The following is a 21,502-nucleotide window of genomic DNA, read 5'->3' as shown; positions in this document are numbered from 1 at the left end:
GAAAGAATTAATTGTCGTAAGCAGTTGGAATTTCTATTGTTTTCTTTCAGGCCATATCATGGGCAGCGGAAAACAGACCTTCATCCGGAACACTTTTACTCGAAAACCATTTGAGACATTTTAATCAGCTTTGTGGTAAATTGATTAGAAAGGATGAATCGTAACAGTGGATATTGACATTTTTTTATCACTTCTATATTTTAATAGATATTAGCTGTCAAATATCTCAGTTTTTGGATCGGCGTATAGAGCCCGATTCTAAGTTACTGTAAAAATTTAACCTTGCAAGCCTTTTCTTGCATCCTTCCTGAGTAAACTGATTTTTCTTTTATACAAATTGAGATGCCTATTGTGACTATAAGCGATTGTAAACATTGATATGCGTTTTCGAAAACCTCAAAATTCCGTTTCTCGTTATGTCAGAATCGCTATATTCGAATCCTACAAGCTCAGCCGTCTTCCGATGGAGGACTCTGACTGCAAAAGGCGGAGCTAATACCGTTCCCATTGTCTTCTCTCTTCTGTCTTTTGACCGTGCTCCGACCATTTGGGAAACTCCAAAGTTGATTTCCTCCTTCACCCGGCTGTTCATTGTATTTCAATTGTGTTATTTCTATTTTCCAAAAGAATATATGCATCAATACATAACAAAGACTGTTCTAATTGAATCTTACATAAATTATAGCAAAATTAAAGTTTGTTTTAAGTCAACTACATGCTCAAATAGGCTAATTGAAACTGGACCTACAGGATAAAGTGAAATCCAGACTATTGTGTAGTTCCACCCGGGATCGAATGCGAGATCCCTTGAATTCAAGGCGACAGAATTACTACTATTTCCATCGAGGAAACTGAAGGACTTATTTAAGGAGAGTCCGGACCCCCTCCCCAAGAAAGACTTACCAAGTACAAAAATTTAATAATGAAAATATACTTGTTTTTAGCATTTATTACATAATCGACTGTTATAATTTCCTCTGAACTTATTGGAAGGCAAATTGGGATCATGGGGCTTTGAAGGACAGTACCAAAGATTAATGCTTGCACGCTACTATTATAACAATATGCATACAATATTAATCAGGAACTTTACTTTTCGCCAAACGGATCTAACATTGTTTTCTTGTTCAAAATATTCAATTCTTCGTCAATTTGAATGAATTTATTTGCCAGGGCACTTGAATTTACACAAATTATGCTAATTATCTTAACTACAGGTAAGCTAGATAATGAATACGTGCTGTTATATCTCTATTCTTATTCGATCTTTTTACCCATTTATGTAATAATAATAATATAGGACTTCGAGTCCTTGGGAATCCACTAATTGGCCCGTATCCTCATTCGTAGACTTCCCGCTATTCTCTTGTGCATGTGTGTTGCATCCATCCAGGCACGAGTGATCTGACGAGTTATTCCTTTCCTGTACCACGTTATTTCTCTGCATAACTGTAACAATGAATACTCGTTTACATGCACGCTTCGAGAACGTGTAAATCACGTCGCTATCTTTGAACGACCATCCGTTCTCCTCAATGTGCAAAATTATCCCACTCTGCCTCACAAAATCCCTTCCAACGATTATGTCACGAAAACAATTCTCAAGGATGATAAATTTATGCTTAAATTTCATGTTATTAATACAAACAGTAGCATACATCTCGCCAACTGATGTAACGCTGCCCACAGCTAATGAAATGTTCCATTTTCTCGTCTTCATGAATTTATTTCCATCCCTCTCTAACAAATTGGCAGTTTCCAAACTTAGCGTAGAGGCTGAGGCTCCCGTATCGGCAAATAATACAAAGCGTTTGTGTTAATCCTACATTGAATGAGAGGTTCGAGGTCTTGCTGAAAGCAGCCTTCTTCATTCAACAAACGGCCTTTGTTTCTGCGTTTTTTTCCTTCGTTCGACAGAAGGTTTATTTGGCTGCGCTGCTGACCTCCCTTTCCAGGGGGTTGGCTTGTTTTATTGCTCTGTTTACATTCTTCTAACTTGTACCCCTGAGAATGACATCCCCAACAAATTACTTTTGCAGAATTTTTTTTAATACTTGCTTGTAAAAAGGTTGCGTCAAATGGGGGTTTATTTTGCCCTACGGTCGCAACATCGCCAATGCCCCTTCTTAGTAAATCTGGATTCAGGGAAGTTAACGGTAGCTGGTCACTTCCCCCTCTTTCTTCGTTAGTTCGCGAGAACAAGGCCAAATGTTTTACCTCTGTTCTTTGTGGGGTGTCCTCTTCAGTGTTGCAAATTTCAGAAAAATATAATTCCGTCTCACCAGCGAGCGGTGAAAAATAAAGCCTTTCTGAATACAACCTCCTTTGAACAATGGCCGCTTCAGATTCCAATTCCTTCAAAGTATGAAATTGCATTCCATACAAATGCCTTCGGAAACTAGGGTGTGCATGAGGTAGAATATGTTCGATGACTTCACCTTTGTCTGTCTCTTTTTGCCTCATAGAAAACAGTTTTCTCATACGACGAATATACAATACTAAAGGTCCTTCCCTCATCTGGAATCGATTCTGGATCGATCTCTCAATTTCATTCTTCTAATCTACAGAATAATATTCTTCTAAAAAAGCATTTTCGAAGCTCTTGAAATCTTCAAACAGGCGTAAAAATCTAAACCAATCCCCTTGCAGCGCTCCTTAGCGAAAACGGAAGAATCTTGTCAAACAATGACTTCTCCGAAATTTCCATTACATCTTTATAATTCCGCAACTTCTGCAAATAATCATGCGGCGAAATCTTGTCATCACTCCCTGTGAAGACTGGAATCGGTAAATTTGACTTATCGAGAATTTTTTTAGCTTTTTTAATCCTCTTCCTTAGCACTCTGCTGTTTAGTGCGCGGTAAAGCAAGATTATTTAATTCCCTAATAATTTCCTCCTGAGATTTATCGCTAATATCCTGATTACCCAATGGCTGTCCAAGCAAATCTCTATCAATTTCTACTGCCATTTTTTCTACTTTACTTTATCCACTACATAATAACATTCACTTCTGTACGATCTTCGCTGTAAAAGTTAAAAATCTATCCGTCCGTCAGTCCGTCTATATTTCACACCTATAGACCTGACGACAATTTATACAACAAGATATATCCTGGACATGGAGCCCCCATATGTGAAAGCGTCCCCCCCCCATTCCCTTGTTTTATTCGGCCCTCTGGATTACTTCCTGCTTTAATCCTTCAAATCTCTCCTTTCACCTCACCCTGAGTGCCAAGCGAGCAGGTTATATTTGCGCCGGAATTACGAAAGGGGGGTTTCACATAACAATTTATATTTTTTAGTCCCTGGTTCGTTACACATGTACAGCAAGTGAATAAACAACTGATTTAAAATGGACAGTACTGTAATTCTTGGAATCATAACATTTCTAGAAGGATTATATTTGTTTATACATATTTACATAGCGTTTCCATGTGTATCTTGCATAGACAAAATTAATAAAATTCTAAATCAACATAATTGCGCACCTATGGCTTACACCATCTGCACTTCCTTTACCGCAGAGTTAGCAAAACTATTTGCGGGCCTACCCTCAGCTTAAATGATATTCCGTTCTTCACAAATGCGTTTCCTTACGCCTTCACTCTTTCTTATGGGCATCAATTATTCAATACGGAAATAACCACATATTCAAAGCTTTTTCTAAAAGGGGACTTGGGACAGCAAACTGGGGTTGGTTTACACCAAATGCTACATTATTATATTAAGTCTAGCCACCAAAAGTGGACTAAACTTGAGGAGACGTTCCTCTTCGTCGATCAATGGGGAAACACTGTTTTTTGCTAAAGCCCACTGGCCGGGGTAAACGTCCGTGGACGTGGTAAGACAGCTATACTGAAGGTAGATATTTTATTTCTTTAATTCACTGCACATTCAATTGTACTGTACGTAATGTTATGTTATAATAATGGAACCCACACCTTGCAAATTTTCCAATTCTAGTTTTATTAATACGTAATTTACTTTGGCTATTAGTCCTTAATTTGACACGTAGATTCTGGCGGGGAATAAAAATCAAACGTTGGGGTGGGGGAGGGGATGCTATATCCAAATCTTGAATATCAGTGTTAAGTCTTAGATTATGAAGGGTATTTTAGTTAGGGGCGATTGGGCATTAAATTTAGAGGGTATCCAATTTTTGTGGATTACTATGGTCTTAGACTGTTGCGGAAATTCTGGTGTCGAGACTGAAAATTATGTTTTGGAGGAAGCAATATCCACTGTTCAATATAAACAGTAAGTCTAAAATTGGCATGGATATTTTGGTGAGAGGATTGAGTATTAAATTTAAGGGGGAAGATATGAAGTTCTTGACAAAGTGTTTAATCTTAGATTGCCAAAATCTTAGATTTCTGTAGTGGGGGGAGAGTTCGACTATTGTATTTTGGGGACTATATTTAGCGATATAGTATCCACACATTTTCGGCTCCGAACGTGCGAAAAGAGAAGCTGGAAAAGTATTGACACCCCGTTAAATTCATGTTCTTGAAAGCCTGCAAAGAAATGGATGTAAATTTTTTTTTCCACGCTTCGCTCGCAAAAGTGTCTTACGAATATGCGTACATGGCGTTTTACTGAGATGAATGTGAAGTTTTATACTATAGTTGCATTACAGGACATGAACGATATTCTTGGAACTCGTTAATAACATCACTTCTGAAATTACGATGCTTATATTTCTGATATATACGTATATAAGTATCTCAACGTTGGTGAAAAAGTTAGTGTCACAAACTCAAACTGTCGTATCTTGAGTTACGTCTCTTAGTGACGAAAATTTTCCAGCACAAATAAATTAGCCCACCTGGTCCCTTGTTTGTAAAGACCATTTTTCTCAATAGGAAGTTAATATTTTTGACATTGACCGAATTGTTGGACATAATGTTGTAAGTCAAAGGTTTCAACTTTGTCGGAAACCGAAAAAGAAACGCCAAAAGGCTTTACAGTCATTAACAATGGTACTTATGTACATTGTTTACAGTCTATTTTCGACAGATATTTCAATACTTGCTTAGCTCTAGTAATTTGTTACTAGAAAAAAGAAGCAAGCTGGATATTTGAGTTGAGAGGCAAGATGGTATGTGTCCACTAAAGACTTGATTTTTTCTAGTGAAAATACTTTAAAACAAGTTAACATGTTCAAATTATTGGGAGCTAGAACAGAAGTTGTGCAGGAATCGTGATTATTGGTATTGACTGCAAACAACGGAAAATTCCTCATCTGGCAGTGAAGTTCCTTTGTCGCAGATTCAACATACGCATAGGCGCCGACTCCATGGGGCTTGGGGGGGGCTCGAGCCCCCCCAATGTTAACGATGTGCGACAGCGCCCCCCTAATAATTTTGCTTAAGAGGATCTAATGTATTATTTTGCTTCTCTTGTAAAGTTTACTCTGAATTGTGCCACATGAACTTAACTTTAAATACACATTTGAAATGTTCTAGACCATCAATTTTGGGGGGGCTGAGACCGCTAAACCATCAACTTTGGGGGAGGGGGCTATGAGCAGAGCAGCAAAACACATGACGTATTGCTATATACTAAGTATGTAATTATGAGTATTGTAAAAAATTTTACTAAAAGGAGTTTCAAAAGACGATGTGCATGAACTAGTATAGTGGATGGGATGTTTGGGCTACAAATTGCTCTCACATGACATTCAGAACGAGATCATTGATATATTAGGGAGATCTGTTTTGCGCTCCGTGGTAGCAGATATTAAAAGTCGGGAATATTTTGCTATTATGGTTGACGAAACTTGTGACATATCCACCCGTGGACAATTAGTATTCTGCATTAGAACTGTGAATAAACATTTTTGATATTTTTGAGGAATTCATGGGCTTTTATGAGATCCCGAAGACTGAGGCCAAAACTTAAAAAAGGGAGAGTGAGTCATTCATTAATTTATTTCAGTGATCAGAACCCCCCCAATAATTTTGACAAGTCGGCGCCCCTGAACATACGTTTAAAACGAAGAAACCCGCCTTTGAGAATTTCGACCTAAAATCGTATGGTGATTTCTGTGCTTGTGATACTAACAATTCTACTTGCCTGCAGATGCCATGTGAGATCTTTCATGTAAGAAGAAAGTCTTCAGTGCGTGTACCAATTGTATGTATTAAGTGTTCTGGGATCGTTTCAAAACAATATAAGGTGCAAAAATAATCATAAACTAATTACGATGTTTAAGAAAACAACCACTCCCTTTGAGGATCAGTCAAATAATCCTGAATATTTTTAAGTTAAGAGTCAGAAAAAGATTGGTCTGCAAAATTAATAAATACACATATAAAGAAGCTGATAGACTAAAAAGTTATGGTTGGAATCTTAGAACGAAGAAGTTTGTTCGTCAGCACCGTCTGAGAAACAGAGAACGCTTAACTCTCAAGAAGTTCTTCGTCACACACGTTGAGAGTTCCTCGGCAGGAGTTTTCATTGTGAGCATGAACAACCCAACATCTGAAGTTACATATTTATTGCCATAAAAGCCTTCATACTCTGATGAATGTCAATTGGGGGACACATTTTCTGCAGTTGGAACTCTGTCACCTCGCGCAGTTTCAGGTATGGTTACATGCTGCCATTTTCCTCGCTCTAGTTCAGCAACCCCTGATGATAGAAGTTTGAAACTTGAAATGGAGAAGGGGGAAAGTCTGAAGAGTTGCATGGTTGCTCAAAATCCAAAATGTCTTTACACCGTCACAAAAAATAGGAGGCATTACTTTTCAGCACGCCTTCGTACAATGAACTTGAGTGTAAAAAATTGGAAAAATGTGTAGCCTAAGATCTGGTGAAGAAGAGCAAATATTTTATATTAATCCCTGGTAACGAAATTTCGCGTCATAATCTAGACTTAACACTGATATTCAAGTGCTGGATATTGTCCACAACGTTTAATTCTAATCGTCCACTAGGATTCATGTGTCAATTTGAGACGTTGGATACCCCCCAATAACTAACTTTCTAGCCTTCTACAATTTGCGCACTAATGAAATTAACGTTACCGAACGTTGAAAGCAGCAGACAGACATTTGTTGAATCTTCTGAACTTGAACACGCTATTAGTTTACTTGGTTGAACGTCATTTCCTTACACCAGCCTGTCAAAAATTGCAGCGAACTAACCGGGGCTAATCTCTGAAATAACTTCAGAGCCACCTATTTATCTTTTAAAAGTTTAAATTGACTCTATAAGTCATTATTCATTTTACTTTATTCCTATGAATTACTGGAGTTAAGAAGTATGCATTTGGCAACCCCTCACCAACACACACATGGCAGCGACTCATGTATGACGTACATTAATTGTTTATTAAATATATTTTTACTTACCAGCTTAAACTACATGCGGCACCGATGTTAAGATTGAGAAACATATATCTCTTGAATTCATATGATCATTCGTGGTTATAGACTCCATACAAATTCTTGCTCAAGCCCTGTATTAAGACCTTCAACGCTCTAATTAGGTGTGTTTTAGTATCATTGGAAGTCTGTGGCGGCACCAAGATTAATCATCTAGGGGTGCTGAGGGGGTGCGGAATAAACTTTGTGGGGTACGATGTTGAAAATAAAGAAATCATTAAACATATGTGCATACTTTTGCCACTACTTCAGGCTTCCGTGAAAATATACCAACGAAACTGAAGACTACTAATGACTTGCTTAATTTATTTTTATTTTTAACACAACAACCATGTGTTTTGTAATTTGAAGGGAAGGCTTGCTCAAGGCAGGTGACACTACAAGAAAGTTGTCATACAATGCAACCAGACAAGCACAAATTACAATGGCATTGGACTACGTAGTGAAATGAAAAAAAATATTATTGTTTATAAAAACGCACTTTTCCAATGGGAATTACAATGAAATCAAATGTTCAATTTGCTATAAATGTGCAATTTATGTACGTTGAGTAAAAAAGTTAGGTATGCAACCTGAAGTTCTGCCATTTGAAAAATGAAAATAAAGGACACACACATTATGAAATCTCTTTATCACTTTTTTGGACTGCCTCATTTTTCTTAAAAAGGTGCCCTTCCTTTGTTACTCCTCTATCCATGCGTTCATTTACACAACACATAACCTACCTTCAGTTTGCCACAGATGCTGCCACGTCACTGACAGAGTTAATAGCGTTTGGTTGAAAATAGGCTTTTAAATAAGGGGTGAGGAAGAAAATGAAGGGGTGCGCACCCCATCGCTCCCTACCTCTCCTGGCGCCCTTCTTTTGGAATTGATGATTTCAATACTTCATTTCTTACGAAATAAATATTTACTTTCTAATCAAATTTTTTTGCAACTTGATGTAGATAAATTTCAAGTATACGTAGTTTAATCAACACCACACATTGCAGTTGATAAAAAATACAATAAATTCCACTACAGATCTAGTGTTTGAAGGTTAGTATTTTTCAATATTTGCTAAGCTTATCTCTGGATCAAAAGATAATATGTGAATAACGAGTAATGATTTATTGCGTATTAATGTGTACATTCATAGTACCAGCTAAAAAACATAACATTTACATTCTGAATGGACTCTTTCCCACGTTATCAATAATTACAGCAGTGATCCATAAATTACTATAAAAACATGTAGATTGTTATTATCTTGGGCACAGAAGATCCGGATTCTCATGTCACATGTCTGACATGTTTCTTCGCCTAAAAACGTGACGAGATGAAATTCCGCATCGTTAGTAGAAAAGAAAAGAAGACTGACTGGATCTTTACCTCAGAAATATGCACACGAAAGGAATGTTTACGATGAAAAGGGGTATAATTATAAAGTACCTGTTCCAAAAATACAATTTCTCATGACGCATTAAAATAGCCTTTGTCCATTTATAGACATAGTCTGCTGGTTTCCAGACAAGTGCTTGAAAACTTAATTAACTGGAGATCGTTGGGAGATTTTTAATTTCTCACTGGTGTCACGTGTTCAATTAGGTTCAGGTTATCAACCTCCACTTCATAAAGTTGCAAAAAGAAAGGATGAACTATGAGGTTATCATGCGTCAAGGGTACATCCAACATATTAATTCGTCAGTTTTAGATGTTTCTCTGAACAACAACGAAGGAATTTAGGCTATACGAATACCTAATACTATCCGAATCAAATTAAGTTTGTCGGTTTTGAATAATTTTTAATTTCCGTCAACATTCGGCATGCTTCCTGATATCAAATTTATTGAGCTAAGTTAATTCTGTTATTAATCTCTTTCTCCTTAAAAATCGCAAATAGTGATTGATGGCAAAGCAAAGGCTTGTTGGCCAAAATAGTTACTCATAACTAAGTAACGCAGAAAAGCAGTTTTTACTTTCACGGTAGTTGTGTACAAAAACAACATATAACATTATACATTGCACAAGCGCCATACAGCGAATCAGAACTCCTGAAACAATTGTTATACGTGGCATTTGTATCAAATAGGTCAAATTGTATGACTCTCTTCACTGCGTACTATTTCACCACAAAGATACGGAAACTCCTAATGTAATTTTTAGTCAATGCTTTGAAGTTTGAGGTTGTAGGTGAGGAATATATCACAATGAGTGTATAATTTACTGAAGTCAATATCTTTTGGAAAGAGCGTTATGATTCATGCAAAGTTGACAACAAGACACACACATTCACCCTGTCCTAAATTGTAATTTGTACATAGTTTAGAGATCTCTTTTGAAAGTTGCATTCCATCCACCACTCATACTGCCTAATGACATCCACAACTGTCGGCAACCATGTCTTCGTACATTTTCAACACGACGTTGTCGTTGTCGTCGAAGAACAATAAGGTGATCGAAAGAAGATTCGTTGGAACACAGCACGGTTTCTGCACATCAGAATGGAGGCTCAGTTCGTGAACGATGCTTTGGACAGTCGCGTGGTTCGTCGGTCGTTGACTCTGGCTAAGAGGGAAATTGCAATGCCCCTTGCAGTAGTAAGCATTGTAACCTTTGGGAGATATGATCCAAGAAGCCCAACCGATCTGTTCGAAATTTACGTAGAGCTCGTGCCTCGAGCATTCAGTCCCATTCTCTGTGGTGTTCGTGGGCAAAGTCTGGTTATTCGCCAGCGCAGTTTGGTTCGTTGGTGCTGATTCTGGTTCTGCTATGGTGTCATTCGACGCAGATCTTTTTCGCCGTTCATTTTCCGCGTCTTCTATTTCATTCGTGTGCGTTTCGTCGTCTGCAAATGTGTAGTACATCGGGTAGCCTGCAAAGAGAGAAGAGTGCATTAATAATAGTAAATCTAATGGAAATATCAACGAGATATTAATTATATTTTAAGGTATTTTAATGCATTTTTATTTCTTTAGTTAAGGCGAGGAGGGACAATTTCCCCTAGGTCTTTCGAACTGGGGCAGCTGCCGATCATTGTTGCCAACTTTGCTCTTTTGGAGCCAGATCTGGCTCTTTCGTGCACTCGTTTGACTGTGAACTGTGGCACCCGACACACCATGATGCCACCACTGGCTCCGGCCCATAAAGACCAACCTTTGTCATGAGTGTACATTTTGTCGTGACGTGATATTCATATAATAGGCTGCGTCATCCACCCCATCTTTTCTCCCCACGTATTTTTATATATAGCGCTGTGCCTAAAGTGAAGATGACACTATTATTATCCGGGAATCCTTTATTTTTGATTTCATATGAACATCATTGGATTATTGAGATGGTTGACGGAGAAAACTAAGAATAAAATGCCATCACTTTAAAGCTAACGGTAATAGCAGCACCCCCACCCCTCTGACACCTAAAATTACCCTAGGAGGCACTTTATTCAGCCTTCGTTAATCTAGCTCCTTGAAAATCATATTTAGCTCTATTAATGGTGAAATTTAACTCTTTTATGCACATCAGGTTTAGCAACACTGCCAGGATGGCCGTATGAGGCAAGGAGAAATGCATTAGGTTTATAGGACTATTTTATTCGTTCTCTCTGGAATATCAAACATCCAATGACGAAGAAAAGTACATGGACGGAAAAAGGAAACGTTGAACTATGTCATAGTAGAAGGAAAAGTAGAAACTCCCATTTGATTAGCCGTAACTTGAAGTTGAAGTTGATTTCCCATAAGGAATACATTGGATTCTGTAAATACTTATTAATCATATTTTTCAAACATCGTATCTAATCAACTTGAGAAACAGTTTCCACTTGCAACGTGGAGAGAAATTCATAGGCTACTCTCTTGCATACTAAATCCTTTTTTTAAATAGCAGTGCCCAATCCGACGATATTGAAATAAATTCACAACTAGTGCGTAATTGTCTCTCCTCGCCTTAAGTATTCCGTCTGTAACCAAAATATGAAATAATAAATGTAAAAGTATGTTTGAAATGTTTCATCCCATAAAGTTCAGGACTCATTTGAAGTAACCTATATCGTCGTGATTAATACATAGAGAAGTGTTAGAAAGGCAAAAGGTAAAGGTCAAAAGTGACATCTACATAAGAATATTCAGTTCAGATATAAATATTGGTACTCCGTAGGAAAATATCTACATCGTAGCTGTTTTAATTAAATGTTTAGAGATATACCAATTATTTCGAGTTTGCCACGTTTGTTGTTGACAATGGAAACGGACGTTGATAGGGAACTTAAAGAAAGGATATGTTGAGCCCGAAAACTACGGTAAGAGGTTTATACTTGAATTTCGTATTTCAAAATATGAGCGTCAGAATTTATTAGAGAGGTAAGGTAGGAATTTACGGTGAATGACGGAAAACAATTATTTTTCAATTTTTTATAATAATGTAAAAAATCACAAAGGAACTAAATATTGTTTTTCCAATTTAGTGTCGCCGTTGAATTTGTTTATATAAAACTTCTAACTAACTATTTTGAAACGTATATTACTTACTTATTGCTTAAATTTGTATCATAAGAGATATTTAAACACCTAAGTCTAGCCTGATTTCTTATTTCTATTAGATTATGACATTAATGATCAAACCAGGGCTTACTTTTTCTTGGTTTATGGTATCCTATAAGTAGCTGCTGATTCAATTGCTCCCAATTTTTCTTATTTAGAACGTTAGGTTCTAAACTTTTCAAATAAGTGAACGTATTTACTCGCTTCCCTTCCTCCGATAAAACATGCCGATATTTTAGAATACATTAAGAGCTTTGAGAAACCCAAAACGTGGCCGAAGATCACCTCGGAGAGCGCATAAGATGTGTCCAATGGGCACGTTGGAAGTGCGCGAGTCCAATAAAGCCCCAGTCCCACCATTTACTGACATAAATGTTCTCCATGAAGGAAGCCCCGGTGGCAAAAAATGCTCCATTACAACCCCTTATAAAATTGTCCCAAAAGACAGAGAAAATTAAAACATCACTCACTTACAGCAATTTTAGGGCGAAAATGTCCATTTTTACGTCCTAAGCAACGTCCGTTTCCAAGGTAAAAAAATTCCTACTTTTTTTTCTCACAGATCAATAACACACAGATGAATCAATTCCTTATACATAGAAAACAAACGTAATACAAACAAGAGTTACATCTACATAAGACATTATATAAACAGTTATAACTTATTACTCAATACGAAAATAGCTACATTATGGCTTTAAAAAAATGTGATATGTAACAATACTTTCGTGTTTGCCACGAGTGGTGTTGGCCAGGGAAACGGACGTTGCTAGGAGACTTAACTATAGGTTATTTCAACACCGAAAATATACGGTAAGTAAGTAATACTTGAGTTTCTGTATTTCAAAGTATGAGCCTCAGGATTTATTAACACTAGAAGGACCGGAGTAACCTCCCTACCTATAAGGACCGACGGGTCATTTTGGTCCATACGAATATTTTAAAGGAAACTAATTGCTACGCACTTACTTACATCACTCTGAACTGAAATATCCGAGTAATTTATTATTTTCTAATTTTATGCATTTATTATTTATTTATTTGTCACTTAATTATGTATGTATTTATATTTATTTGCAGCTTTTATTATTATATTTATTCATATTTATTACAAATGTTATATCTGTTATACATTTTTACTGCTTCTGACAAAATCAAAAAGTGAGTAAATATTTGCAGTCTAGATATGTTACTGTAATATATTACCTTACTACAGTATTACATATTGTACATATATCTGTTCGTTTGCGAGAAAACAAATTTATATCCGGATTTACAAAACCTTATCACAGAAACAAAATAAGTTTGTAAAATGTACATTCAATTACTTATGGTGAGTGATCCTGAACACACTTTGAGCACCAGATGTTTGTCATACCTGTGCACTTTCCACACACATATTTTTGGCATCCCATGCACATACGACAAGTTTTGTTCCCTGAACAGTTTCCAACTTCACACCTCAATCGGTTTTCCATGATTCTTGGGTTTCTGTCCTCATTCAGCATACAAACTTATTTTGAATTTAATCGGGAACAGTTTCTCGTTTCCATTTATTAAGTTCGAAGTTCCAGTGCTAGCTCCAAGATGAAACTTCTACGACTAATCCTCCTTCCTGTCGTGAGCTTATACAGGACCCATGCATTGATAGCTGCCAAATCGAGAATGTTTTACCACACACGCATCCGCCATCTCCGACTACCAGATCTTACTGTGTACATCCTAGCCATTTGGTCCACTATATCAACTCCATACTTGGTTGAGTTGTAGAAACTAACAGTCTCAGGAGTCTTCTTTTCATTGCTGGCAATTTCAACAGTAGGTACTAAGAATTATAACATTTTTTCCTTTTCTTGCATTGGTAGACAGTAAGCGCTGAATCAGAGGCAACATTCTTGAATACAACTGTTCTTTTGTGAGGTTCTAGCCCTTTTTTCACTGATGCAGGCGCTTCCCGCCTTGCACGATTTACTGTTCCAACTAAACTGATTGACTTTGATTTCAGTTTATCTCCAAGTTTTGATGTAGTAAATATATATATATATATATTTGAAAAATAGTTTTAAGTTACATAGTCGCTTCAGAAGAAAGGGAATGACGGTACATCTTTGTGTTGTTCACGCCGACAATCTTTATAAGAATTATTGATCGTGCTGACATTGTTTCTCATGTGTGGCAGAGTTGCGATGTTCATTATTGAAAAACAAAGGGCACCGCTTATTGCCCAAGTAACAATCTCACTAATAAGTAATGAAACAAATGACTTATGACGTAAAAACAACAATAATAATGCTGCTGAATGCACTGCTGTAATTACTTGGGTCAAATTGACCAGGTGGTCCTTTAAGGGGAAAATATGAATATCGCGAAGGTGGTATTTCGTACATATTTAAAAAATTATTTGCAGAGACTTGACTAAAAATCGTGAAAAGTCAAGAAATATTACAAACATCTTTCCATAATTAAAGCCGTAGGAAAGAAACAAAAATATATATTGGGTAAAAATGACCCGTCGGTCCTTCTAGTGTTAAAGAGGCAAGGTAGGAATTTGCGGAGAATGATCAAAACCTTTAATTGTATTGCTTTGATAATTCTCTCTGAATGTGTATTGTATTCTATTATTATTTTGAACGCCATGACAGTCATTCACCGTTTGAGCCATAAATTCGAGCTTGCTGTTTACGATGTTGTGAAAAAAGATACATTCATTGCACTTTAAAAGAAAGAGCAAAGTGCAAGGCAATGCTAAGGAAAGTACCAACTTAGTTATTTGTAGTAATAGAACTTTGTCTCTCCCATGTTAGTTTTCATTGCTTCTACAAGGAAGAAGTTGCAGTTGTGGTAATAAAATCACAAATTTCAATATTGTATACCACTAACTGAAACATCCGAAGTCGATTAGAAACAAATGATAATATTTTCGGAAGCATTTCCTTCAGGGACATATTGATAACATTAATTTCAGATTTGAAAATAAGGAATATTCGAAGAAGCATCTGTTTTGAACCATGAAGTGAATGAAATGAAACAGAAAATGAAACGGAACAACGTATGTTGTATGGAGACAAATAAATCACTTTGTTGTGTGGTAGGGTTATAATAGAAGGGGATTTGTAAAGTGTGCAAAGAATGCAAAAATGTGAAGACAAGCTGAACAGGCGCTTTGCTGATTGAACTTTCTGCAAACTACAGATCATTCAAATATCAACGACTGGGTGTGAAAAAGGTTTCAGTAAAATGAACTTGACTCTTACTGAACAACAAAATCGAATGAAGGTTGAAACAGTACGAGTATTACTATTTATCGCTGTGAATGACTAAAGTCAGATTTGAAAAGAAACGGCTTTTCTGAATGTTCAATTTTTTTTTATATATATAACGAAAATTTTGGCTTTTTGCCAACTTCGGATAACATATTTTACTTGCAGTTTCAGTTGTGAGTTTTGAGGTTCGTAATGCCAAATTTTGCAAAAGGAAATATGTCGAAAACGGCCCAACAAAAAAGCGGAAGGAAAAACCTTTTCCTCCAGAAAAAGTCTTTTTTCGAACCACTTTCAACTCTAACTACAGTAGCCGATTTCCCTCTGACAAATTTTCTGAAATGTGGCTAAAGGAAGGTCACCATGATGCAACGCATCTTTTATACATCGAAATCGTTATTATTGGTAGAAAGGCTTAGCATAAGGGGCCATAGTGCCAGCGCAACTGCCCCACTACACCCCCCACTGATCGAAATGAGCCTTCTCAAACTCTAACTCAATCGTACTGGCTCATACACAAAATTAATATGTAAAAAATGAAGGTTCTGAAGTTCTCTGCATTTCCTTCAATTCGAACACTGTTTAGAGGTGTAATAATACTTTCTTGTTTGCCATGCTTGTTGTTGACCATGGAAACGGACGTTGCTATGGAACTTAAAGAAAAAAAATGTTTTTGCACAGGAAACTACGGTGAGTGAGTGATCTTCTTCTTCTTCTTCTTACTGACCCTATCAACTGTTAGTCGATTTTGGTCATCTTTCTGAATTTTTTTGTCAAAATAAATTTAGTTCACTATGCACTTGTTTTTCACAAGAAACAAAGAGACAAAAAAAAAAAGGAAAAAAATATATACTGTTCCCTAAATCGTCAATTTACATCTTCTTGCATATCCATAAAGGAGCCATATAATGGGAGGAATGGGATCCGTGAGCAGGTAAAAAAGGTAAAGGTAAAGTACTCCCCTGTGCTATGCACCATGAAGGCATATAGGGGATTGTGGGCAGGGTAATTGGTAAGTGAGAGATACCTGAATTTTCGAATTTCAAAATATGAGCGTCAGAATTTATTAGGGAGGCAAGGTAGGGATTTGCGGGAAATGACGAAAAAATATTTTTCAATTATTATTAGGAATGTAAAAATTACAAAAGAAGCAAATGTTGCTTTTCCAATTTGGTGTTGCTATTGAATACGTTTCATCTAAGAGTACTTATCCAGTATATTATTAAGAAAATAGACATATTTTGAGTATTTGAGTATTCGGTATTAGAGATCATACACACAAAATGTTACGTTCTAAACTTTTGAAATTACCGAACGTACTTATTAATTTCCCTTCCTCCAATAATAAATGCTGACATTTTCATAGACATTAAGAGCATCGAGGAACCCAAAACGTGGCCAAAGGCCACGTCGAAAGTGCACAAGCCTATACACAAGCCCATCCAACATACATAAAGCCCCAATCCCACTGACTCATTTACATAAATCTTCTCTATGAAGGAAGCTTCTGAGGCAAAAAATGCTCTATTACGAGCAATGTTTGTTGTTGACCAATGGAAACGGGCGTTGCTAGGGAACCTATAGGAAGATTATTTCGACACGAAATCTACGGTGAGTGAGTGATACTTGAATTTTAGTATTTCAAAATATGAGCGTCAGAATTTATTACAGGGTTGTGTCCTAATTGCGAATAGTCCTAATTGCGAACAAAGCCTAAATCGTCCTAATTGCGAACACGTATAAGCGAGAAATAATTCCATGTCCCAATTGCGAACACATGGATCTGAAAATTCAGTTTTCCAAAACAAATAAGGATAGTGACTCGGAGAGAGACAGCTGGTTTGACTACCATCAATAGCCAACCTGATTGATTTATAATCGTCTTATGCTTTGTGAACCTGTCGACGTAACGTGACTTCTTATTCCCTTTTAAGTTCGCCTCTTTACTCGATATTCGGTATTCGACCTACAATTTAAATTAGGATATGAACCTCTGAATCGAATTCAGAACACCTACATTCAAAGTAATAACATATTTAAGCCACAGAAACTTTTCATTCGAATACAATACATCCATTTGGATTAACGTCTTAAAAGCAACTGCTGTATATTAGCTTCCAAGCAAGTAATGCCCAATATTAAATGTCAGGATATGTTTAATACCTCTTGAATGCACAACTGCTTCAATGTAATAGATGAGCAAATAATTTTATACCTAAATAAGAAATTTCGTTTTGTACAAGCCCTAAATTATTTAATATACTAACATTTCCTTCTTCAAGAGCTAAGAATACATTGAAATCTAATGTTACAAAATATAAATCTTCAAAAATTGAGTAACAGATCAGACAGGGAATAACACAAGCTATGTATTCTCACCCGACCCAAAAGAGGAACACTTTTATTTTTCAAATGACTTTGAATGTCTGTCATTTACGCTATAATAATCCATTTGTCAGTATATTTATAATACAGCAAAATTAATTCAATTTTGAATCTGTAAAAATGTAGCAGGTCTGGTAAAAATATTACTACTTTATATTAGCAATAGATATGTGCATAAACGTTTTTCTACTTGTCTGTTTCACCACAGTTGTTTCGAGTATTTGTGTTCGTTGTTCTTTATATATGCATATTTCAACATTGTTCTTTCACATCTTGTAGATAGGTTTACAGATATGTTGAAATGCATGCTTCAATGCAAAAGCGTGGTCCTACATTTCGTATCAGATAACTGTCTAATGTTAGAAACAACAAAAGTGTGGATTTTTTATGAAGTAGAGTGCACGACGGATCAGGCATTGTGCATTTATCTTCTTACTGTCGCCAATCCGTATATTCTGCGAAATAGGACGAGTTCCAACAAAATACATCACTACAAATATACACAATTTTCAGTAGCAAAGTAACCGCGCGAAGCCAAATTTATCAAATTTCAACTTCGATTTCAATGTTCGTTACGAACAATTAACACAGAATGAACCTTTTCATTCGTGAATCTTCATTTACGTAGAGCATTACACACTTCTCGCATGTGAGATTTCAGGATTTGCTCCCATGATACGTCACGAGCAAGGAGTAAAAACAATTGAAATACTCCTTAGCTACCGACGGGGATTGGGCTAAGGGACAAAATCCGATATTGCCACTTCATTTTGAATACGTTGTTTTTCTACCATTTTTCTTATCGTTGGTTCACTTCCCCCTTCCCATGGGATGACTGCTGGGCTACTGGCTGGTAGGCCACGTTACCCTGGATGTTCGGTCTACTGCAGTCTACTTCGTTTTACAGCTCATATTGTGGTTGGTAGTCTTGTCATTTTTCATAAAATATGTGTGTTCCTTGCAACGCTGCCGTTCACGGTTTCGCCGCAGGAAATGACGTCCCAGATGCGATCAAATGTTGCGTTGGATTACCAGCATTCAGTCGGCAAAACGGGCTTTTTTTTTTGAACCACTATAGCAACGAAATAACTCACCAACGAGAAAAATGTTACTGAGAAAAGTTGTTTGTTTGAATGTCCTCTATACGTTTCTGTGATCCGTGGGCACCATTAAAATCACACCCTGTATATATAGGAAAAGCTTCCACTGCCCATTGCAACATGTTCCAAATATTCACAACGTCGAACATTTATGCAATGTGATGCCCACCACTTTCCAGCCTTCCTTACCCCCGCCCCCGCCTGGGCTACCTATTTATTAGAGGTTGGGTGAACTAGAGCCCGACCCTATGGCCGAGTGGTTAGCACATCGCGCTGCGACGCCAAGGGTCCCGGGTTCGAATCCCGGTCGGGCTTGGTTGTTTGTGAATGTCCATTCATCAATTTCATCATTTCATCACTCATCCCCATCTTCGCAAATTAGCCAAGAGGCACAAAACGCGAAGTAAAATAAACTAAATCAAATCAAAATCAAATTGGGTGAACTAGAGATTCAGTCCATGGAGGTATATTACTTGAAAAATTCTCATCCTGATAATAATCTGGGTCTGGTGCTATTCAGATACCGTACCGAGCAGACTACACTGCTTTAAATATGTATATATATATATATATATATATATATATATATATATATATCAAGCTACCCCTTGCGCATTGCAGCGTAAGTAGAGTTCCATATGTTCACATTCTCGGCCATCTCTAGGTGTTATATGATCAGCATCACGCTCCAACCACCTATACCTCCAAGGGTTGTCCCCAGGTATTAAAATTTACAGCCCGGGAATCAGATTTATATACAGGGTGTCCAGGCTAGAGGTATACAAAAATACACACATATATTTTAGCATCTGTAAAGTTTAATAACTTTCTTGTCCCGGGTTTTGTACAAAGTAACTGAGAAAGTGTTTAAGTACGCTGGTACACCTCAATGCGGGCACCATTTGTAGCTCGACACATATCCTAACGTACTGAAGCTCGTGTTGACTAGCACTTGAGACGTTATTATCGCAACCGCTTTAGCTATGCGCGCTGTCTCAAAATCACCCAAAATCGTGAACTTTCTTCTTGTACACAACATCTTTAACGAAGCCCCATGGAAAAAATAATAATAATAGTAGTATAATGGTTTCAAATCTGGGGATCTCGGTAGCCAGGCAGTTTGGCTCCTTCTTCCAATCCAAGGTTCAGGAAATGTTTCATTCAGAAACGTGCGCATGCGTGACTCAACAGCACTATTGATCGTATAAATGAACTACTGAAATCTGGGATCGATGGTCTATTGACTGGAGTAGTAGCCCTGACAGCCTGTATATTAGTTATCACCTGAAGCAAAATGCTACCAACTCACCAGAAAGGGGATGCAATTCAGGAGTGGGTAGCGGTGTAGGCACGGATTTTCCATCGTCATCGAAGAGGACAATGATGGGCTGCTTGCTGTTGTGGTGCTCGTTCCGCCTGGCGAATTTAATTTCCACCGGGATTTCGTTGAGCGTGGAGGCCGTGACGAGCAGACCTAAATTAGGCCTGGCTCCCGTGACCCAATCCAGCACGGCGTGCTTCACGTTGAACACCTGCCACCCCGAGGAGTGGGCTCCCACGTGCTGTACGTTGAGCAGGCGATGCAGGTCGGGGACGTGGAGGTTCAGATCGTCCAGGACCTGATACACCCGGATCTGCAAGAAGAATGGAAAAGGATTGCTTAGGTCATCACTAACACTTTGTGAAGTAAAACAAGTGCTGATAAATAACTATTTAACAAAGCTGAAATTTCACTACGTACGTCTGGATCTCCTCTGATTCTCTCAACTCGCTGTCTGTGTCTGTGACTTTGCTAGTGTGTCCAATTTATTATCCGTTAAGGAACTATTAACCTGTTACGAAGTTGCAAACTCACCCTATATGCGTGTGTTCATTTGTTTCAATTGTAAGTGCACTTCATGCTCAGATTGGCTAGTCGAGAGCGGACCTACAGTTGACGAAAAAGCGACAGCAGTAGAATTGAAAATATTTAACGTCATTTTTTTTATTCATAACGACGCTCGGCTATTGTTATTCTGTCATTTTTAATTATGATTAATGGGTTTTTTATGTTAATTAATCAAGCGCCACGTGTCAGGGGTGGGGAAGGAGATGAGTCATCGATGACTCATGCGCACGTGTGAGTTTGGAATTAATTGTTTTCCATTAGTGCACAAAAGATACTATGATGTATCCCGTTTTTTACCCTAACCTAACCCTATTTTTGTACTTTATACAGGGTGACTGGTAATTAGATGTATTCCCTGAAAGGGGTTAAAGTAGAGACAATTTGCAATAAATTTGACCATATGATACCCCGTCCGAAAATTAGTAGTTTTCGAGATAATCGAGTTTCTATTGTTTTTTCTAAAAATGACAATTTTCCACATAAAAAGATGAATTGAGAAAAAACTGATAATTGTAGGGAACTTATTTAAGCGTTTTCTGATAGCTAACAAACAAGTGGTTCGTTTAGAAAAAAGTTTTTTCCAAATAACAATCACATGTAAGTACCGGGTGGGTCTAAACTTACAAGTGATGATAAAAAAATGCACTCTTAGTTTACTTGGCAACGTATTAATAACAAAAATGGTATGACACGAACCGTACAAATTACTTAAATTACTTCCTTGAGTCATCAGCTATCCAACAAGGTACAAATGTTGCTAACATTTACATTTGTGTACGAGAAATAATACTTCATTCATCTTCATGTGTATGGAATCAATGAACAATACAATTAAAGAACATTACACGTCTTGCTCAAAGTGGGCACCTCCGTTACGAATGCAGGCACGTAAGTTTTTACGGGTCATTTGGTCTCTTAACTCGTGATGTGATGGTGGCCTTGACGTGTTAACCAGCTGTT

The 21,502-nt window shown here is 37.3% G+C and overlaps 1 protein-coding gene across 1 annotated transcript in view; it reads right to left on the bottom strand.

Annotated features, from left to right (window-relative positions):
• Positions 1-8,516: 8,516 nt before the first annotated feature.
• LOC145990223 (bone morphogenetic protein 2-like) overlaps positions 8,517-21,502 on the bottom strand; it is a 34,536-nt gene continuing 21,550 nt past the window's right edge. The window contains exons 4-5 of the mRNA XM_083125897.1: positions 19,964-20,288; positions 8,517-10,243 (exon numbers count right to left, since the gene is read on the bottom strand). Coding sequence (XP_082982023.1) covers positions 9,741-10,243; positions 19,964-20,288 — 828 coding nt within the window. The 3' untranslated portion in view covers positions 8,517-9,740. The remainder of the gene's footprint in view (positions 10,244-19,963; positions 20,289-21,502) is intronic.

This window comes from Lepisma saccharinum, chromosome 7, assembly GCF_977018435.1.
Source record: "Lepisma saccharinum chromosome 7, izLepSacc3.1, whole genome shotgun sequence".
Taxonomy (NCBI): domain Eukaryota; kingdom Metazoa; phylum Arthropoda; class Insecta; order Zygentoma; family Lepismatidae; genus Lepisma; species Lepisma saccharinum.
This window is presented reverse-complemented; position numbering and strand designations above follow the sequence as displayed.